Genomic DNA, 17814 nt, shown 5'->3' on the forward strand with positions numbered 1-17814 from the left:
GATCAGTGCTGACATGTTTCAGCTATTATGGCCTTACTCATAGCAAGGTATGCTATGAGGCTGTAATAGCCAAATCATGTCCGCATTGATCCTCTGTATATGTTGTACCCAAAAAAAGGATATTCAGGAGTTATCTATATCTATTGTGCTAGTGTGTGTGTGTGTGTGTGTGTGTGTGTGTGTGTGTGTGTGTGTGTGTGTGTGTGTGTGTGTGTGTATATATATATATATATATATATATATATATATATATATATATATATATATATATATATAAAAATAATATAAAATCTCTCTCATTCACAAGTCCCTGCCTTCAAGGAGCCAAAAATATAAGGTCCCTTATTCAAATTCATGCGTACACATACTAGGGCCCATTTCGACAGGGACCAATTAACCTACCAGCATATCTTTGGAGTGTTGAAGGAAACCGGAGTAACTGGCAGAAACCCACGCAGGCACAGGGAGAACATGCAAACTCCAGTCAGGTAGTGCCATAGTTGGGATTGGAACCAATGACCCTAGTGATGCCTGGCACAAGTGCTAACCACTTATCAACTGTGCTGTTTTCTGGAGCATTCTCTGGTAGATTTAGTTTTGTTTATAAATTAAAGATCCGCATTCTTAATTAGCAGTAGATGGGCAAAAAATGCATTACCCTGCTAGTCAAATGCTACATCTTTGTACTAACTTTAAGGCCAAGACTTACCTTATTTTTGAGCATAACCATTTGCCAGGAAGCATATAAGCCTAACCATGTTCTCTAATGCTCTTCCAATATGGGCAGAAAGGTCTTTAGGACGGAATTAATCCAAAACAGGCAAATGTTTTGGGTTTGTTTTGTTTTTTTTCTCCTATGAAGACTACCTAGAACACCTTAAATCTGTAAACCATCATATGTTACTGTGTTCAGACAGGTTTATAGGAGCTTAAAAGTTGTTTTCCAGTCGCATGAAAAGAATTCACAATACATTTATTCTAATTTAAGCTGCAGAGAAGATGGGGGAAGGCAGCACAGAGATGGGAAAACTGTACTGGCCTCATACTTCAGCTCTTACTACCCGCCTGCGACGTCTAATCACTGCCTACCAACGCAGTTATAAGCGCCAGCAAATGAGGCAAGAGGCCCAGCTGAAAACAGACCGAAGAAGACGGCGTCCTCGGGAAGAAGTAAGGGCCTTGGAAGCAGAAAGGGAAGCAATTATAACAGAAAGACGGCAAAAGTAAGTCGGGCATCATTTTTTTTTTCCTTTGTCCCTCCCACAAGCCTGTCTTTCCATGTTAACCCATTTTATGAACTTTTATAGATGGACAAGACGGGAGGAAGCTGACTTCTATCGTGTAGTGTCCACATTTGGAATAGTTTTTGACCCTGTGAAACAAAATTTTGACTGGAACCAGTTTAGAGCTTTTGCCCGTCTGGATAAAAAATCTGATGATAGTCTGGAGAAGTATTTCAACTGCTTTGTGGCGATGTGTCGAAGAGTTTGCAGAATGACCAGCAAGCCTGAAGATGGTGAGTGAACAAAGTGACAAATCTGCAACTATCCATTTTACAGTTTTCTTTTTCCTTCCTTTCTAAAGTATTTTTTTTTTTATTTTGACAGATCTTTGCGATCTTGCTACGGTAATTGAGCCCATAACAGAGGAACGTGCGTCTAGAACTCTTTATCGCATTGAACTTTTGCGAAAAATTCGGGAACAAGTACTTCAACACCCCCAACTGAATGAGAGGCTTAAACTGTGCCAGCCAAGCCTTGACCTTCCAGAATGGTGGGAGTGTGGAAACCATGATAGAGACTTGTTGGTTGGTGCAGCAAAACATGGAGTTAGTAGGACAGATTATCATATTCTTAATGACCCCGAATTGTCTTTTCTAGAAGCTCATAGGAATTTTGCTCAAAACCGAGGGAGCACACATCCAAATATGCCCATCCTTCTACCACCTGGATCCAGTTATAGTGACACTCCCCCTATAATGCCCTCTTCTCCTGTGCGGGATGAGAAAACTGGAGAGCAAGAGGAAATTAAATCTGCAAAGGTTGAAGAGATAGACATAAAGGAAGAAGCAGAGGTTAAAAAAGAACCTGTAGAGCCGGAGGAGAAACCTGTGAAACAAGAGAGTGACTCTGAAACGGTTCCTGTTAAGGAGGAAATTAAAAACTCAGAGGTTACTCCAGATGCAGATCCAAAATCCATTTCTGAGAAGGGATCAGAAGAAGATGAGGAAAAATTAGATGAAGATGATGATAAATCTGAAGAGTCTTCCCAGGCAGAAGGTACGTTTTTTTAATATATAGCACATTAGTACCATCTTTCCTTCTATTTACCTAGATAAACCAGTCTGGAATACAAGGGCTGGGCCCAGCACACTGTCACAGCTGAAGTTTACCTGTGGAGGTTAAATAATTCTCTTTAGTCAACTTTTAGGCCTTACATCTGTCCATTCCTTTGCGGTGTATTGCATTAAAGCGGAACTACACTGCATCTGCGTTCCACAAACCAAAAACACTATATATTTTTTAATATTTAAAGCAAACACATCCAACCCCCCCCCCTTTCCAATTATTCATGTCCCCATGCTTTATTTTGCTGAGAAATCATTTTGAAAAATATAATTTCTGGATATAGCCATCTTGACTAAGGGCAGATGATGTAGCATTTACTGCCTATAATCTATCTGCCCTTAGTTTAGGCATGCAGGCAGGAGGGTGTGCTTAACTGAGAAAGCTGCTCTTTCTGAAGACTCCTTGGATGTATTACATCATTTGCCTAGGCTTGGAAACCAGTAAGTAACTGAAGAAATGTAAAAAAAAAAAGTTTAAAACCAGTACTAATGCTAGCAGCAGGAGGATTACAAATAGCCAATGTTGATTTGAGAGAGTGTAGTTCCACTTTAAGGCATTTCATTCATTAAAGACTAAAACCAGGGCTGAATCTCAGACTCGGAGAGCAAAAAAAAAAAACCTGATGTAGATTCTTATTCTTGGCATTCTACAAGGAAAAGCTGGCTTGAAATATATTTGGAGACAGTTAAAGCCAGGATAAGCCTGGGTTCACACTGGGGCGGCTTCAAAGTCGCCCGACTCTGAAGCCACCCCGCGCAGCGCAACTTCAGCGGGGCTTGCATACGACTTCTCTAATAGAAGTCAAGGCAAGTCGCTCCCAAAGTAGTGGAGGAACCTTTTTCTAAGTCAGAGTGACTTGAGTTGCTCCGGTTAGAACGGTTCCATTGCACTGAATGGAGCGCGACTTGTCAGGCGGCTAAGTCACCTGACAAGTTGCCCCAGTGTGAACTGGGACTTACAGATCAGATTCACATATTTTGTTACAAATTTCATTATAAACAAAACCTTTTGTGGGTTTTTACTAACAAATGTTATTAGAGACCACTAACGCTTTGACTTTGTGGTTTTATTCACTGTATCCTGACATCACTGTGCTCGAAACTGATATCTGTCGTCGTTTATTGATATTTTCCTGAGTAAATACATTTTGGACCCTGCTTGTGAATGTTAAGCATTTGGTAAAGTGTTTGTATCGACACCTGTGTTCCCCATGGACCTCAATTATATCTGGAGGGAAGTATAAGCCTTCCATTGACTAGATGTTAAAAATATTGGTTTTACCTGCAGCCCTTTTTTCATTGCCTGTTCGGTAATATGTTTGCAATGAAACATGACTTAAAATAAAATTCCAGTTAAAAATTTAAAGAAAACCCTTTTTTTTTGTATATCAAAAACATTTATATTACCATGGTTGTAAAGGCTTGTTTTTTTTTTTTTTTCTTTAATGCATTCTCTGCATTAAGGTAAAAATGTCCTAGCATTTGCATCCCCCCCTGCCAAATACTTATCAGAGTCTTCACTCGATCCAGCAGTGTGCCCATGTGTAGTGGCTCTCTCCTCTATCTCTGCATTCACAGGACAGAGGCAGTAGCAGGAGCCTGCTGTTAATCAAATACTGTGAGGAAAGAAGTGGGCGGGGCCCAGACACGCTGTGTGTGTGTGCGTCAATGGACACACAGAGCCCACGAGCCCTCACTGTAGTAAGTTGCTTCCTAAAGGGGCAATCAGAGAAGTGTCAGACCCGGCATATGACCTCTGAAGAGGAGGTTTGGGGCTGCTCTGTTCAATATTGCACAGAGCAAGTAAGTATAAACCTGTTTATTGAATGTCTGATTAGAAACAAAAGTCTATTCTAGACGGTCAGCAATCATCTTCACTGACAACAGTGTGCCTGTGCATCTGAATGTGACTTCGCACAGGCACATCTGGTACTATTGTTGGTGTCTGCACAATCAGCACAGCCCTATCCAATCTGACCCAACCCAACCCTGCTCCCGTCTCACCATCGCTTCGTCCCCATCCATGACGTCACATGAGAGCTCTGACTGGATTGTAATGCAGCTCCTCTTATCCCCCAGCTACATAGGAGCAAGTACATTGCTTCTGAAAGCAACATCCCTGGGCCCAAGTAGACACAGGATTATAAAAAAATAAAAAGGTACAAACACAGCAATTTCAACATTTTGGCATTTAAGGAATAACTTAATTTCCTTAATTGTGGCTGAGTATTTAAATGCAAGTGTTTTCTTCCACTTTAAATAACTTCATTAGAATTAAGTTTCAGGAGAGAGACAGAAATTACACTATATTGCCAAATGTTTGTGGAAACCTGACCATCACACCTGCCTGAGATTGTTGGACATCCATTTCCGAAATCACGTGCATTATTATGGAGTGGCCCTCCCTTCATAGCTGTAACATCCTCTATTCTTTTCAGAAGGCTTTCCACAAGATTTTGGAGTGTGACTGTGGGAATTTGTACCCATTTAGCCAAAAGAGCATTTTTGAGGTTGAGCTAGAAGACCTAGCTTGAAATTGACATTCTAGTTCATGCTGAAACGGTTTAGTAGGGATCAGGTCAGGGTCCTGTGCAAGCCCAAGCCATTTGTTTACCGCTGCATGAAAAATGTCAAACGTGTCTGTGGATTTTGCACACATGTTGGAGCAGAAAAGAACCTTCCCCAAACTGTTGCCACAAGGTTGGAGCCGAATACTACTCTAAATGTTTTTTGTGCTGCAGCGTTAACAATACTGTTCACTGGTAACATCTGATCTTGATAGTCTGAAGCTGTCTTTACGTACTTTTACCCATATAGTGTACATCTGGCTCCTTTTTTTAATCCGAATTGTGAGCACTCAAGTCATGAAAATATCATTTCATGCTATTATCAGAAGTCTCACTAGCCTGTAAAAGCCTATTTGTCATACTTTCTGGAGTTAAATGTACTTGCTCTCCATTTTGCTTCACACATATTGATGTATTGTTTTCACTACAGCTGGGATAGCTTCTCAGGACAAAAACTTTGACGAGGAAAGCAATGCCTCGTTGAGTACTGCGCGGGATGAAACACGAGATGGCTTTTTCCTAGAGGACTGTGAGCCGTCCGGGCTTCATATGCTGCGAGAGAGGACCTTCTCTTTCTCCTTCTGGCCTAAGGTTGGTTATGGTTTTCCCTTTTGCTGATATATACATTATATTCCATATTGGCAACTGTGATGGGTGCTATGTATGTTTTTAGATTATAGTAAAGAAAAAAAGATTCCTAATCACCATGACATGGCCATCTGGTTATAAAAACAAGACACTAATAGGCTTATTCCTGTGGAAAGGAGGCGGTTTGCAGCAGCTGTTGTGTTCTGGTTGTGGTCTTTGAGCAGTGTCTGTGTTTGGTGTTTTTTTCCTTTTTTTTTTTTTTCTTTTTTTTTCCTTTTGTAGCTTTTTCTTAAACAAAAACAATACAGTGACCATGTAGACTTGCATGGTAAGGACTAGTTATCTATGTATTTAACGCACAGCTTGCCATTCAGATTTCCTGTATGGAGGAAAGAGGAGCACATGAAGCACACCTTACTGCATTACTTTTAGTGGTGTGTGTATATGTATGTATATGTATATATATATATATATATATATATATATATATATATATATATATATATATATATATATATATATATATATATATATATATATATAATTTATTTTTTTTTTTTAAGTCAAGTCCATTGCTTCGTTGTTGGTGATGTGGAATGAATATTGACATTCTTTAGATGCAGGGGAAGTTTTCATAATGTTGAACTTTATTAACTGTGACGCTAATGAGGAACCATTTAGAAGGCTGGGCCTGTCTGCATTGGAGAGCAGTGGCGGGGGCTAGATACTGGAAGCAGATGTTTCTTTCTTTGCCCACCAGCTGATGATTAGAGAAAACAATGCACTACAGCCTCAAACAGTAGGAGTTCAGCGTATATGCAGACACTGTTGACTATTTTACCCCCTGCAGTAACTCTTCTTTTGTCTGCTTGGTGCTCCAGTTTGAAGGGTGGAGGGGTTGTTACACTTCTACAGGTTAAATGGAAAGCAAGAAGACTTTGTTCACTCTTTATTTGAAAGCCAAGCAAGCGTTTGCGTTTATTAATGCTAAGACATTAAGCTATTCTGAGTGCAGCTATTTTCTTCACTATGTCATATGGGTTTTCTTTCTCCTTGAATGATGCAGGATCGTGTGATGATCAACCGATTAGACCACATCTGTGAGACCGTGCTGAAAGGAAAGTGGCCAGTAAACAGACGCCAGATGTTTGAGTTCCCCGGGCTCATCCCTGGATGCACACCAACTGCCATGGACAGCCCGATGCAGAAGAGAAGCTTTGCTGAGCTCTCCATGGTGGCCCAGGGCAACTTCAGTGGAAGTGAAGAGATCACCGCTTCCCCACAACTGTCTCAGGCAAGATGCGTTAACTAGTCATATACTGGTTTTCGGTTGCTATATGCTGGGTTTCACAGAAGACTCCCAAACCGTTATCAAATAGAAAAAAAGTTCTCTAATGTAAAGCATAGAGTCATAGTTAAGCCTTGAGTATTCATTTGAAATATATGTTCATGTTAGTTTGCTGATTGACTGCTAAAAGATTAAACTAGACCAGCAGTGGAGGTGCTTGTCCAGTGCATGGTTAAATAGGAAGGGCTTAATGTACTTTACACTCACTGGCCACTTTATTGGGTACACCTGTTCAATTGCTTGGTAACACAAATTGCTAATCAGCCGATCACATGGCAGCAATTCAATGCATTTAGGTATCTAGATGTGGTGAAGTTGACTTGCTGAAGTTCAAACTGCTCATCAGAATAGGAAAGAAACGGGATTTAAGTGAGATCAAATGTGGCATGGTTGTTGGTACCAGACAGACTGGCCTGAGTATTTCAAAAACTTCTGATCTACCGGGATTTTGACACACAACCATTTCTAGGGTTACACAGAATGGTCCGAAAAAGAGAAAATATCCAGTGAGTGTTAGTTGTGTGGACGAAAATGCCTTGTTGTCAGAGGAGAATGGGCAGACTGGTTGGAGATGATAGACAACAGTAACTCAAATGCCCACTTGTTACAAACAAGGTATACAGAATACCATCTCTAAATGCACAACACCGCAGCAGAAGACCACACTGGATGCCACTCTTGTCAGCTTAGAATAGGAAACGCAGGCTACAATTTGCACAGGCTCCCCAAAATTGGACAAAAAAAGATTGGAAAAACATTGCCTGGTCTGCTGAGTTTTTTCACCTGCGACATTCAGATGGTAGGGTCAGAATTTGGTGTAAACATGAAAGCATGGGTTCATCCTGCCTTGTATCAACAGTTCAGGCTGGTGGTGGAATGGTGTGGGGGATATTTTCTTGGCACACTTTGGGACCCTTAGTACCAATCGAGCGTAATTTAATCGCCACAGCCTACCAAAGTATTGTTGCTGACTGTGTCCATCCCTTTAAGACTACAGTGTACCCATCTTCTGATGGCTACTTCTTGAACATGACAATAAGTTCACTGTACTCCAATGGCCTCCACAGTCACCAGATCTCAATCCAATAGAGCACTATTGGGATGCGGTGGAATGGGAGATTCGCATCTTGTATATCCATCTGACAAATCTGCAGCAACTGCAAGATGCTATCATGTCAGTATGGACAAAAATCTGAGGAATGTTTCCAACACTTTTATGAATCTATGCCACGAAGAATGAAGGCCGTTCTGAAGGCAAAAGGGGGTCCAACCTGGCACTAGCAAGGTGTACCTAATAAAGATGCCAGTGAGTGTATATGAGATGAAGGTAATAGCAATATGTGCAGCGCTAATAAAGATATCTTTACAGTAACCATTAATAGATCCTTAACCACTTGTCGCCAGCCCACCGTGAAATGACGGCATAGCGGTGCGGCTCTTGTTCTGGGACGACGTCATTTGACGGCGCCCCAAAACGGCCACTCTGGCGGGGGAGCGCAGTGCGGCGATCGTGGCATGGTGCGACCCCGATCTTGGTAAAGCGCCAATGACGTGGCTCTTTACCTATGTGATCGGCTGTGTCCAATCACAGCTGGTCACATGTAAATGAGGAAGTGCCTAGTATCTGCTCTCCTCGCCTCACACTGTCAGTGTGTGGTGTGGCGAGGAGAGCCGATCAGCGGATCCTGAAAGGGGAGTCTAGGACAAATAATCAGAGCACTGATCATCAGTGCCTTGATTACAGTAGATTAAAAAAAGTGCTTATAAGTCACCCAAACCAATGCCCATCAGTGCCCATAATGCTGCAAGTCAGTGCCTACTCATCTGTGCCGCCTGTCAGTGCCCATTAGTGCCGCCTATCAGTGCTCATCAGTGCCCATCAGTGTGGCATATTAGTACCTCCTCATCAGTGCCGCCTCATCAGCGCACATTAGTGAAGGAGAAAAATTACTGATTTGAAAAATTTACTGACAGAAACTAAGAAACTTTTTTTTTCAAAATGTTGTCTTTTTTCTTTTTTTAGTAAGAAATAAAAAAACCCAACGGTGATTAAATACCACAAAAAAGAAAGCTCTATTTGTGTGAAAAAAAAAACGATAAAAATTTCAAATGGCCGCGCAATTGTCATTTAAAGTGTGTCAGCGCTGAAAGTTGAAAATTGGCCTGGGCCGGAAGGGGGTGAAAGGGCCCTGTAATAAAGTGGTTAAACCATGTATGGATCTCCTATATAAATGGTCAAATGCTAAATCAGTGTGAAAATCCCTTGTGGAAATAAACATGAAAACATTCCGATAAAAGTGATAAAACAAAATAGTGACACAACAGGTCACCATAAGCGTGACTTGACATTTAAGTGAAGGTGCAAAGAATTAAAATCCATACAAGTCCAAAAAAATGTGTATAAAACGGATCTTCAAAATGTGCTCCATCAAGGGGTCTGAATGTAAACCCACGACCAAAAAATATTAAGAAAACCACCACTGACCAACAGAGAGGCTTACCAAAACAAGTGGACCCAGAAATTACTTCCTGTGCTCCATCAAGCTGGCACGTAGCAGCTGCGCGCGTTGCAAGCCTCACTACCGATGAGAGGCTTGTTTAAAAAAGGTAACTTCCCGTATAATTGGCGAGATAACGCAGTCGCATGCGTCCCAAGCATAGCCAACGATGCAGGCCATCACTCACACTGACGCCCCCATGGCAACCCCTCTGGCAAACAGACCCGAAACCAGCAGCCAATGAGGACGCAATTCCTAACCGGAAAAGGAAAACCGCAAAACCAGCTCATGATGCCTCCACATCAGACCCCAAAGTATAAAATACAATATACGCGGAAGTACCTCATCTGAGAATCAGGGAAAAATATTACCCTTGTAACACCGGTATTGACCTCAAAGCGCTAATGCAACTTTCATTGGTGGGCCAACAGTTAAAAAATGTAAAATTGTTAATTGATTACTAAAAATGTTAAAAAATATATATGAGATAGTCATAGGCTTTTTCAGTGTTATTTTGAACTGAAGATATAGATATTGTCCAGAAGTTTTTTTAAACCAGCCATTCTGTTCTTGTTAGACTAGGGTATGTTCGATTAGTTCTTGGGATCCTTGGGATCCTTCTTACAAGCCCAAAACTATTTTATTTCTACTTTTAAACGCTAACTTGATGTGTTTGGCTTTTGATTTCAGGAAACCGCTTTGAGTTTGACAGTACCTCGTCAGCGGAGGCGGAGGAGGAGGAAGATAGAGGTTGAAGCAGAACGAGCTGCAAAGAGGAGGAATCTAATGGAAATGGTGGCTCAGTTACGTGGATCTCAGATGGGAGCAGAAAATGGACAAGAGAAAGTTGTGGATTTATCAAATGCCTCCAGGGAGGCTACAAGTTCTACCTCAAATTTTTCATCTCTTACTCCTAAATTTATCTTGCCTAATTCATCCACCCCTGTCTCTGATGCCTTTAAAACCCAAATGGAGCGACTGCAGGCAGGTCTTTCTTGCACGCCGACTAGGCATCTCCTCAATGGTTCTCTAATAGATGGAGAGCCTCCAATGAAGAGGAGAAGAGGAAGAAGGAAAAACGTAGAAGGTCTTGATCTATTGTTTATGAGCAACAGAAGGACTTCCTTATCTACGGTAAGAAAATTAAACACTTCAGATATGCTTGAAATAAATAAAATAACCAGATATGCTTGAAATAAATAAAATAACCTACATACACAATTTATAGCTTCTCCAGATAGTTTAGCCTCTTTCTACATTTGCATTGCTCCATGAATTATGTTGCTGCTTGCGTCCTATTTGCCTTTAATTATCTTTGGATTTGGATGATGTTCTTTTAGTCTGTATCACCAACATTTTCTAAAAAGGTCATCAGTTTTACAAAAAAAACAGATATAGTCAAAAAAAAAAAAAAAAGGGCTACACTGAAAAATTAATGTATTGAATGAATGTCCCTTCTTATTTTGTTCTGCTTTGGAGATAGAAAAAAACAGCAATTTCAGGTTTATCTTTCCACATATACACCTTACAAAGGTTTTCTTTAGCTTTGTTGCCTCTCCTAACCTGCTTCTATTTTGATGACATTGACAAGTCCATTCCAGTATACTTTTCAAAACATTCAAAATGAGGGCTAGTTTGGACTGTGTACTTTAACAAAATTACGCCACACTGTAATAATAAAACCTGCACTAGAGTATCTAATTGTACAAGCACCTTAAAAGGATTATATCCTGGTATGGCGCTGGATATGCTATGCTCCATGTAATTACCTTTAGTGAGCCAAGAGTGGAATAACGATTACAGGAAATGACATGTACAAGTTTTAATACTGTCATGGTTGCATGTAAAATATGTTTTAGGAGAAGTAAGCAAATGTCTTGGCTAGATGCTGATCAATACAGGCAATCTTGTTCATGTTGCTATGCTTGTTGGGGAGTTTTTTTTTCACTTCCTGTCCTGTACACACAACAGGAAGTGTCCCAATATAATGAATTCCCCACTATTCCTGTTCTTGTGACGTTTCAGTATTTTTGGATTTTCCTTACTTTCAGTTCTGGTGACAACTTACCAGGATAATTAGAGGGTGAATCTCCAAAGTGAGGACACAGAAGGATGAAAACTGACAAACATTCTAATCCCTAACCACGCCATCCAAAGCTAAAAAGGTTTTGGCTTTAGGTGCTTTTAAAATTAAGGGTCCAGGGTTCTCAGTGGCCCAAAAAGATGTTTTGTAAATATTTATTTATAATCTTTGTAATGTAATTCCTTTTGCTCATGAGGATTAGCATCATCCCTTTGCTTTTGTCTCTACAGGAAGATACCGATTTGACCAAAGCATATGAGGATGATATTGAAACACCACCAGCAAGAAACATTCCATCTCCCGGGCAGCTGGAGCCAGAGACCCGGATCCCCGTCATTAACCTGGAAGATGGGACCAGACTAGTTGGGGAGGATGCTCCCAAAAATAAGGACTTGGTTGAATGGTTGAAATTGCATCCTACTTACACTGTCGATATGCCAAGTTATGTACCAGTAAGTACAATGAATAGGAGAACCTTTGTGTGCTTGTGTGTGTGTGTGTGTGTATATATGTATATGTGTGTGTATATGTATGTATATATGTATATATATATATATATATATATATATATATATATATATATATATGTGTGTGTGTGTGTGTGTATATGTGTGTGTGTGTATATATATATATATATAGCCATTTTTGACCAAAAACATTCTTCATCTAACAGAAGAGCGCGGATATGTTGTTCTCCCCATTTCAAAAACCTAAACAGAAGCGTCACAGATGCCGGAATCCTAACAAGCTGGATATTAACACATTAACGGGAGATGAAAGAGTGCCTGTAGTGAATAAACGCAATGGCAAAAAGGTAACCTTTTCATAGTCCTGAAGTAAAAAATTATTTTGAACAAGAATCAAGCTAGTGTTATAGTTGGTATATTTAAATATTTCAAACATTGTGAAAATAATTGGTGTGCGTTTTAAGGAATTTTGAGCTGGGACATGGAAAATGCAATTACCAGCATTAAGTATTTTTTTAATTATTTTTTATCTATGCTAGTTTGAGATTGCAGTGATTAGATCATTTTAGCTGTAAATATGTAAGATGTAAAATAAGTTTGTGCTGCTCACCAGTATTTAAAGCACAACATGAACCCAATGACTTTTGCTGTAATAACGTCACTAGTTACACAAGGAATTATGCATAACTCCAGTGTATAGAAATGAGAAGCAACACTTTCCAGATCTAATCGGTGTAAGTTAAATTAAAACCAAAATGCTTAGCTGCTTGTTTGCAGTGTTATTGGCATTGTTATTTTATGTATATTATTAATTCATGCTTAAAGTGGTTTTATTGCCTAAACATTTTTCCCTTAATGCATTCCTTGCATGAAGATAAATATTTAGGTAGTATCCTCCTCACCCACTCTTACTTACCTAAAACCCTGATTCGATCCTGCACTGTGCTTGTCTGCAACGGCTCTCCCCCTGCACTACCTGATCTCACAGGCTTTGCTGTGGCAGCTGCCGTCAAAGCCAGGGATGAGGGAGCTGGGGGGGTGTCTGTGGGGCCAAGTAGACGCATGACAGCAAGGCTCCGAAGCAAGCCGTACAAGTGCCCCCATAGGAAGAGGCCACTTCCTATGGGGGCACTTGCCAGAAAGGAGGAGCAGGGAACCTGAGAAGAGGAGGTTTGGGGGATATACTGATTTCTTACTTTTTTTTTTTTTTAAATGGCATTTTCAATCACTTTTAAATATTAAAGAGTACTTTTTTTTTTTTTTTTTTTTAGATGGGTGGAGCGATGGCTCCTCCAATGCGGGATCTTCCTCGTTGGTTAGAAGAAAACCCTGAATTTGCTGTTGCGCCAGACTGGACGGACATAGTTAAGCAGTCTGTAAGTATTATCCAGTGTCACAGAATGCTCAGTGTACCAAGCTGTCTTGAGGGCAATCTTTGAAAGGAGCAAATTTCTAGTTTTTGTTCACTTAAAATAAAAGTTTTTTTCTAAATATATAAAATCCCTAGAACTTTATTTGATATTTAAAGACCTGCTAAACTGAGAGTGAATCCTAGTAAATGTGTCTTCCTGGTCAAGTGACCTTTCCAGAGTTGAATACTGTGAATGTTTTTTGCATACAGATGATGGTAAATCTTAAAGGATAATTTCACCTTTGGGAACATGTTACATACATGTTTTTATGGTGTAACATGTTCCCAATGCTGCAGCCGCTGCCCTCTCTCCCTGTGGCAGCAGTATTGGAAGAAGTTCCCGTACCAGCTGTTACTTTTTAAAATTAGCTCAACCCACACACCCGAGTCATTCATTCACACAGCTCTGTGTGTAAATGAACTACAAGCCCCGGTATCCTTTGCGGCTAGTTCATTGATTTGTTCCTGTCAGTGTATCTGCCTGTCCGTATGGGATATACGGATGTACAAAAACACTGACCGGTCTGCAGGAGACCTACATGGCACAAGTGATCTTCTGGTGCAATGCTTTACAGGCTCCAAAAGAAGAAAATAATAAATGCACTTTTTTTTACGTAAACTTTATCCTTCAAACCAACTATGTCCTATTTAACCATTCCTGTGTCTGTATATAGAGGTGGATGATCACATTCTGATCATTCAACACTGTCATGCCACTGGGGTTTTCTGAGACACTATTTATGAACTTGTTCTGCTCACTGCTAATGGGATTTCATTATAAATGTTCAAATACTGTACTTGAATCTGGTGAACCCCAGTGATTTTGCTACCTGCCTCTACACATTTAATATCAGCCATTTTAGGCTGATGGCAAATTACTAAAGCAACTTGGCAATATTTATTTGTGGACTCACTCCACCAGAAGTCGACCATACTGAGAAAATATTTCCTTTTAGGCCATGGGCTGTGCATCACTGGTTTTCTTCAGTTTTTTAAACTTAGGATTTTACTGCTGTCTGTCTCCCAAATGAGATTTGCACTCACTTCCTGTCTCATCTAATATATGTTAAATAGGAAGTGTGTGGAATTCTCCCAAATGGGCTACCAGACAACAGTAAAAAGTTGAGGCTCTAACTCTTTCAGTCTGTCCAAAACTTAAGATTTAGCTGGAGCTTTTTTTTAACCTTGTCCACGAGTGCCATTATATCCTTTGTATATAGAACAAAATATGGATTTGAAAGCCTATTTAAGTAATTTTGCATTTGTGTGATTTTGTACACAATGACAGTATTTTGTTTCTTAGGGTTTTGTACCGGAGTCCATGTTTGATCGTCTTCTCACTGGACCTGTTGTAAGGGAGGAGGGAGCCAGCCGAAGAGGGAGAAGGCCAAAAAGTGAAATTGCCAAAGCAGCTGCAGCAGCTGCTGCCGCTGCTGCAGCCTCGACGTCTGGAATCAATCCACTGCTGATGAATAGCCTCTTTGCTGGAATGGATTTTGCTAGTCTTCAGAATCTTCAGAACCTGCAGTCTCTTCAGCTCGCTGGGCTTATGGGGTTCCCTCCAGGCCTTGCAACAGCTGCTACCGCTGGAGGGGATGGTAAAAATCCTACTGCCATGCTGCCTCTGATGCTACCAGGTATGGCAGGTCTGCCCAACATGTTTGGGCTTGGCGGGCTCCTAAATAACCCCTTAGCAGCTGGCAGTGGTGGTAATACTACTACATCCTCAAGTCAAGGAGAAACTGAAGATGGCACTTCAAAGTCTGATGAGAAAAAGACAGAAACTGACGAGGATGGCAAAGACTCTGAGAAAACTACAGACACTGCTTCTGCTACTGACTCTGTTGCTGCTACTACTGCAGCTGGATTGGCTGCAAATTCTCTGGCATTTAGCCCTTTCCTACTGTCCACCATGGCTCCGGGCCTTTTCTACCCCTCCATGTTTCTACCTCCAGGTTTAGGAGGACTGACACTGCCTGGTTTTCCATCACTAGCTGGACTTCAGAGTACTGTAAGCTCTAGTGAGGAAAAGGCCACTGACAAAGGGGAAGCAGAGAACCAGGAAGCCAGCGATGCAGATGAGACCCTGGACAAAACAGCAGACTCATCTGTTTTGGAAGATGACATAGCACACGAAGAAGAATTGGACTCACCCGAAGGCGGGGAGGAGAACGACAAGGACAAATAACGGTCTCAGTTACAGTGTTCTAAACTTTTTCAAGTGGTAGTCCTACTGTTTACACTCACAGTAAATGTCCATAGTTTTTATAAGCTGTTCTGTAAAATAGTGTAGCAAAAAAGAAAAAAAAGGAAAAAGTCCAAGTCATGTCATACGGATGTGTCAAAAAAGGTATTTTGGTCATTAAGTATTGTGCAGTGCATTATTTATAATTTCTAGGAAAAAGTTTTGGAGAATGAATTTTTTTTCTAAAGGAAATTGACATAATGCTCTGCAGCTCTTTATTTTTATTATTATTTTTTTACCGTTGGTATTACGAAAGCAGCAATTTTGTTTGAAATCATGGTGCAAAAACGAAGGACAGGCTGCTTTAAGGAATTATGAAGTTATTTATCTTTTTTTTTTTTTTTTTTTTTTTCCTTTTTGCTGTGAAGGTCAAGATAAATTCTTTTTTTTTTTTTTCTACATATCAATTTTCTTTTGACTGTATGAGGGTTCCACACACACAACCATTTCAGACAATCTCCACAACATAGAACGTCTCAATCTGGAGGCACAGCAATACAAGGCAGCTGTTGAATGTGAAACGCTATCCTGTATTTTTTTTTTTTTTTTCCTCTTTTGAACACACTCACTGCGGAAGTCATTACAGGACAGAACTACAGTTAAGTCGTCTCATGATTTTATAATGCACTGGTCGAAACATAAAATTTAAAATCAGGTACCTTTTTTGTTTTTTGTTTGTTTTTTATTTTCTCCTTTTTATTTTTAATTTAAAGGATGGACTTTGTTACGTTAGCCACAAAGCTAAACAGCATTACCTCAACTCTAAACTAGCCTTGAAGTTTACAGACATGACTTTGTAAATGTTTGTGTTTTTTTTCCTTTTCTCTTTTTTTGTGTTTCTTTTTTTTTTTTGGAAAACTGCTATCATGTAAGATAAACTGTAAATTGCTGCCAACAGTAGTAATGATGCTTTTAATAAAAGTGATCCATGAGATGCAGTGATGTAATTAGAGATAACGTAGAAGTGTCTAGGGAAACCAAATCAGAACTGGTGTACACCACTTTATATTTTGTATTCACAATAGAAGCAAATACAGTATTATGGCTTTTGTACATCCTTCTTTGATATTTTTCAAGACGGTTGATGGGGGGGGGGGGGGGATGGAGGAAAAAAAAAAGCTTTTGAGAAAACCACTGCACAGCAGTGTGGGGGGAAGGGACACAAATGGAGTTGCTTTGAATAACCCAGCTTTGCTACCTTGATAAACAATGACACCACTCTCCCTTCCCAACCTTGCTAACCTGAGAGCTCTTTAGAAAAACAAAGGGTCTGCAGAGGGAGAATGAGAAGTCGTAGGAACAAAAGGGGCAAAAGAAAAGAGGCTTTTATAGGCACAATATGTAGGTCATTTATCTGTGGTTAATGGGTAGAAAAACAATGTAATGGTGTCAGTGAGAGACGACTCTGTGGTACTCTGTAGACTACAGCTTGCCTTGCCAGCAAAGGCTATGCCAAATAAACACGAAATGAGAACTAACCTAGTTTTGGGACATCAGAAGCTTTCCAGAAGATGATTGCATTTTCAGCCTGGTTTGACCTTTGGCATTCTGTGTGTAATAATATTCTAGAACCATTCAGATTCTTACTGCCATCTAAAAGTGCGGAGCCTGCATTATTGCCATGTATGAACAGTCTTGTGATTTATTACCAGCTTTTCCAGAATTTTAGCCCCAGATGCAGTGAGACTGGGGCACCAGTGTTGCTCTTTAACCACTTCCCGCCCTTCATATAGCAAAATGACGCCCACAAAGTGGTTGCTCTATCCTGGCTGAGCGTCATATGACGTCCAGCAGGATAGGCCGCCTCTGCATGCTCCCGGGGGGCACGCAGAGCATCGATCAGCGATGCCGTGTGTCACTCTTGACACACCACATCTCCGATCCCGGTAAAGAGCCTATGATGTAGGCTCTTTACCATGTGACCAGCTGTGTCCAATCACAGCTGGTCACATAGTAAATAGGAAGTGCCGTTGATCGTCTTTCCTCAGTTCGCTCCTAACAGGCGCGAGTAGAGGAGAGCCAATTGGCGGCTCTCCTGACGGGGGGGGGGTCTGTGCTGGTAATCAGAGCATTGATTACCATTGCAGACCCTCGGGGGATGCCACTAGAACCACCAGGGATTGCCCACCCATGGCCGCCAGGGATTTTTTTTTTTACCACTACTATTCCTTTAAAATGGCTTTGAAATTTTATAAATGCAGCCAATTAGAAATTGGATGAAAGGTTTGGCACTGGGAAACACTTTTTGAAAGATAAAAGG

General features: G+C 40.6%; 1 protein-coding gene across 1 annotated transcript in view; it reads left to right on the forward strand.

Moving 5' to 3' along the window:
* CHD7 (chromodomain helicase DNA binding protein 7) overlaps positions 1-16591 on the forward strand; it is a 222375-nt gene extending 205784 nt beyond the window's left edge. Inside the window, exons 29-38 of the mRNA XM_082258208.1 lie at positions 989-1223; positions 1308-1516; positions 1608-2279; positions 5345-5505; positions 6569-6796; positions 10039-10482; positions 11662-11883; positions 12105-12245; positions 13170-13274; positions 14613-16591. Of these exons, the coding sequence (XP_082114334.1) occupies positions 989-1223; positions 1308-1516; positions 1608-2279; positions 5345-5505; positions 6569-6796; positions 10039-10482; positions 11662-11883; positions 12105-12245; positions 13170-13274; positions 14613-15497 (3302 nt within the window). The 3' untranslated portion in view covers positions 15498-16591. The remainder of the gene's footprint in view (positions 1-988; positions 1224-1307; positions 1517-1607; positions 2280-5344; positions 5506-6568; positions 6797-10038; positions 10483-11661; positions 11884-12104; positions 12246-13169; positions 13275-14612) is intronic.
* Positions 16592-17814: the final 1223 nt, after the last annotated feature.

This window comes from Pelophylax lessonae, assembly GCF_965119305.1.
Source record: "Pelophylax lessonae genome assembly, chromosome: 5".
In the NCBI taxonomy this organism is placed as follows: domain Eukaryota; kingdom Metazoa; phylum Chordata; class Amphibia; order Anura; family Ranidae; genus Pelophylax; species Pelophylax lessonae.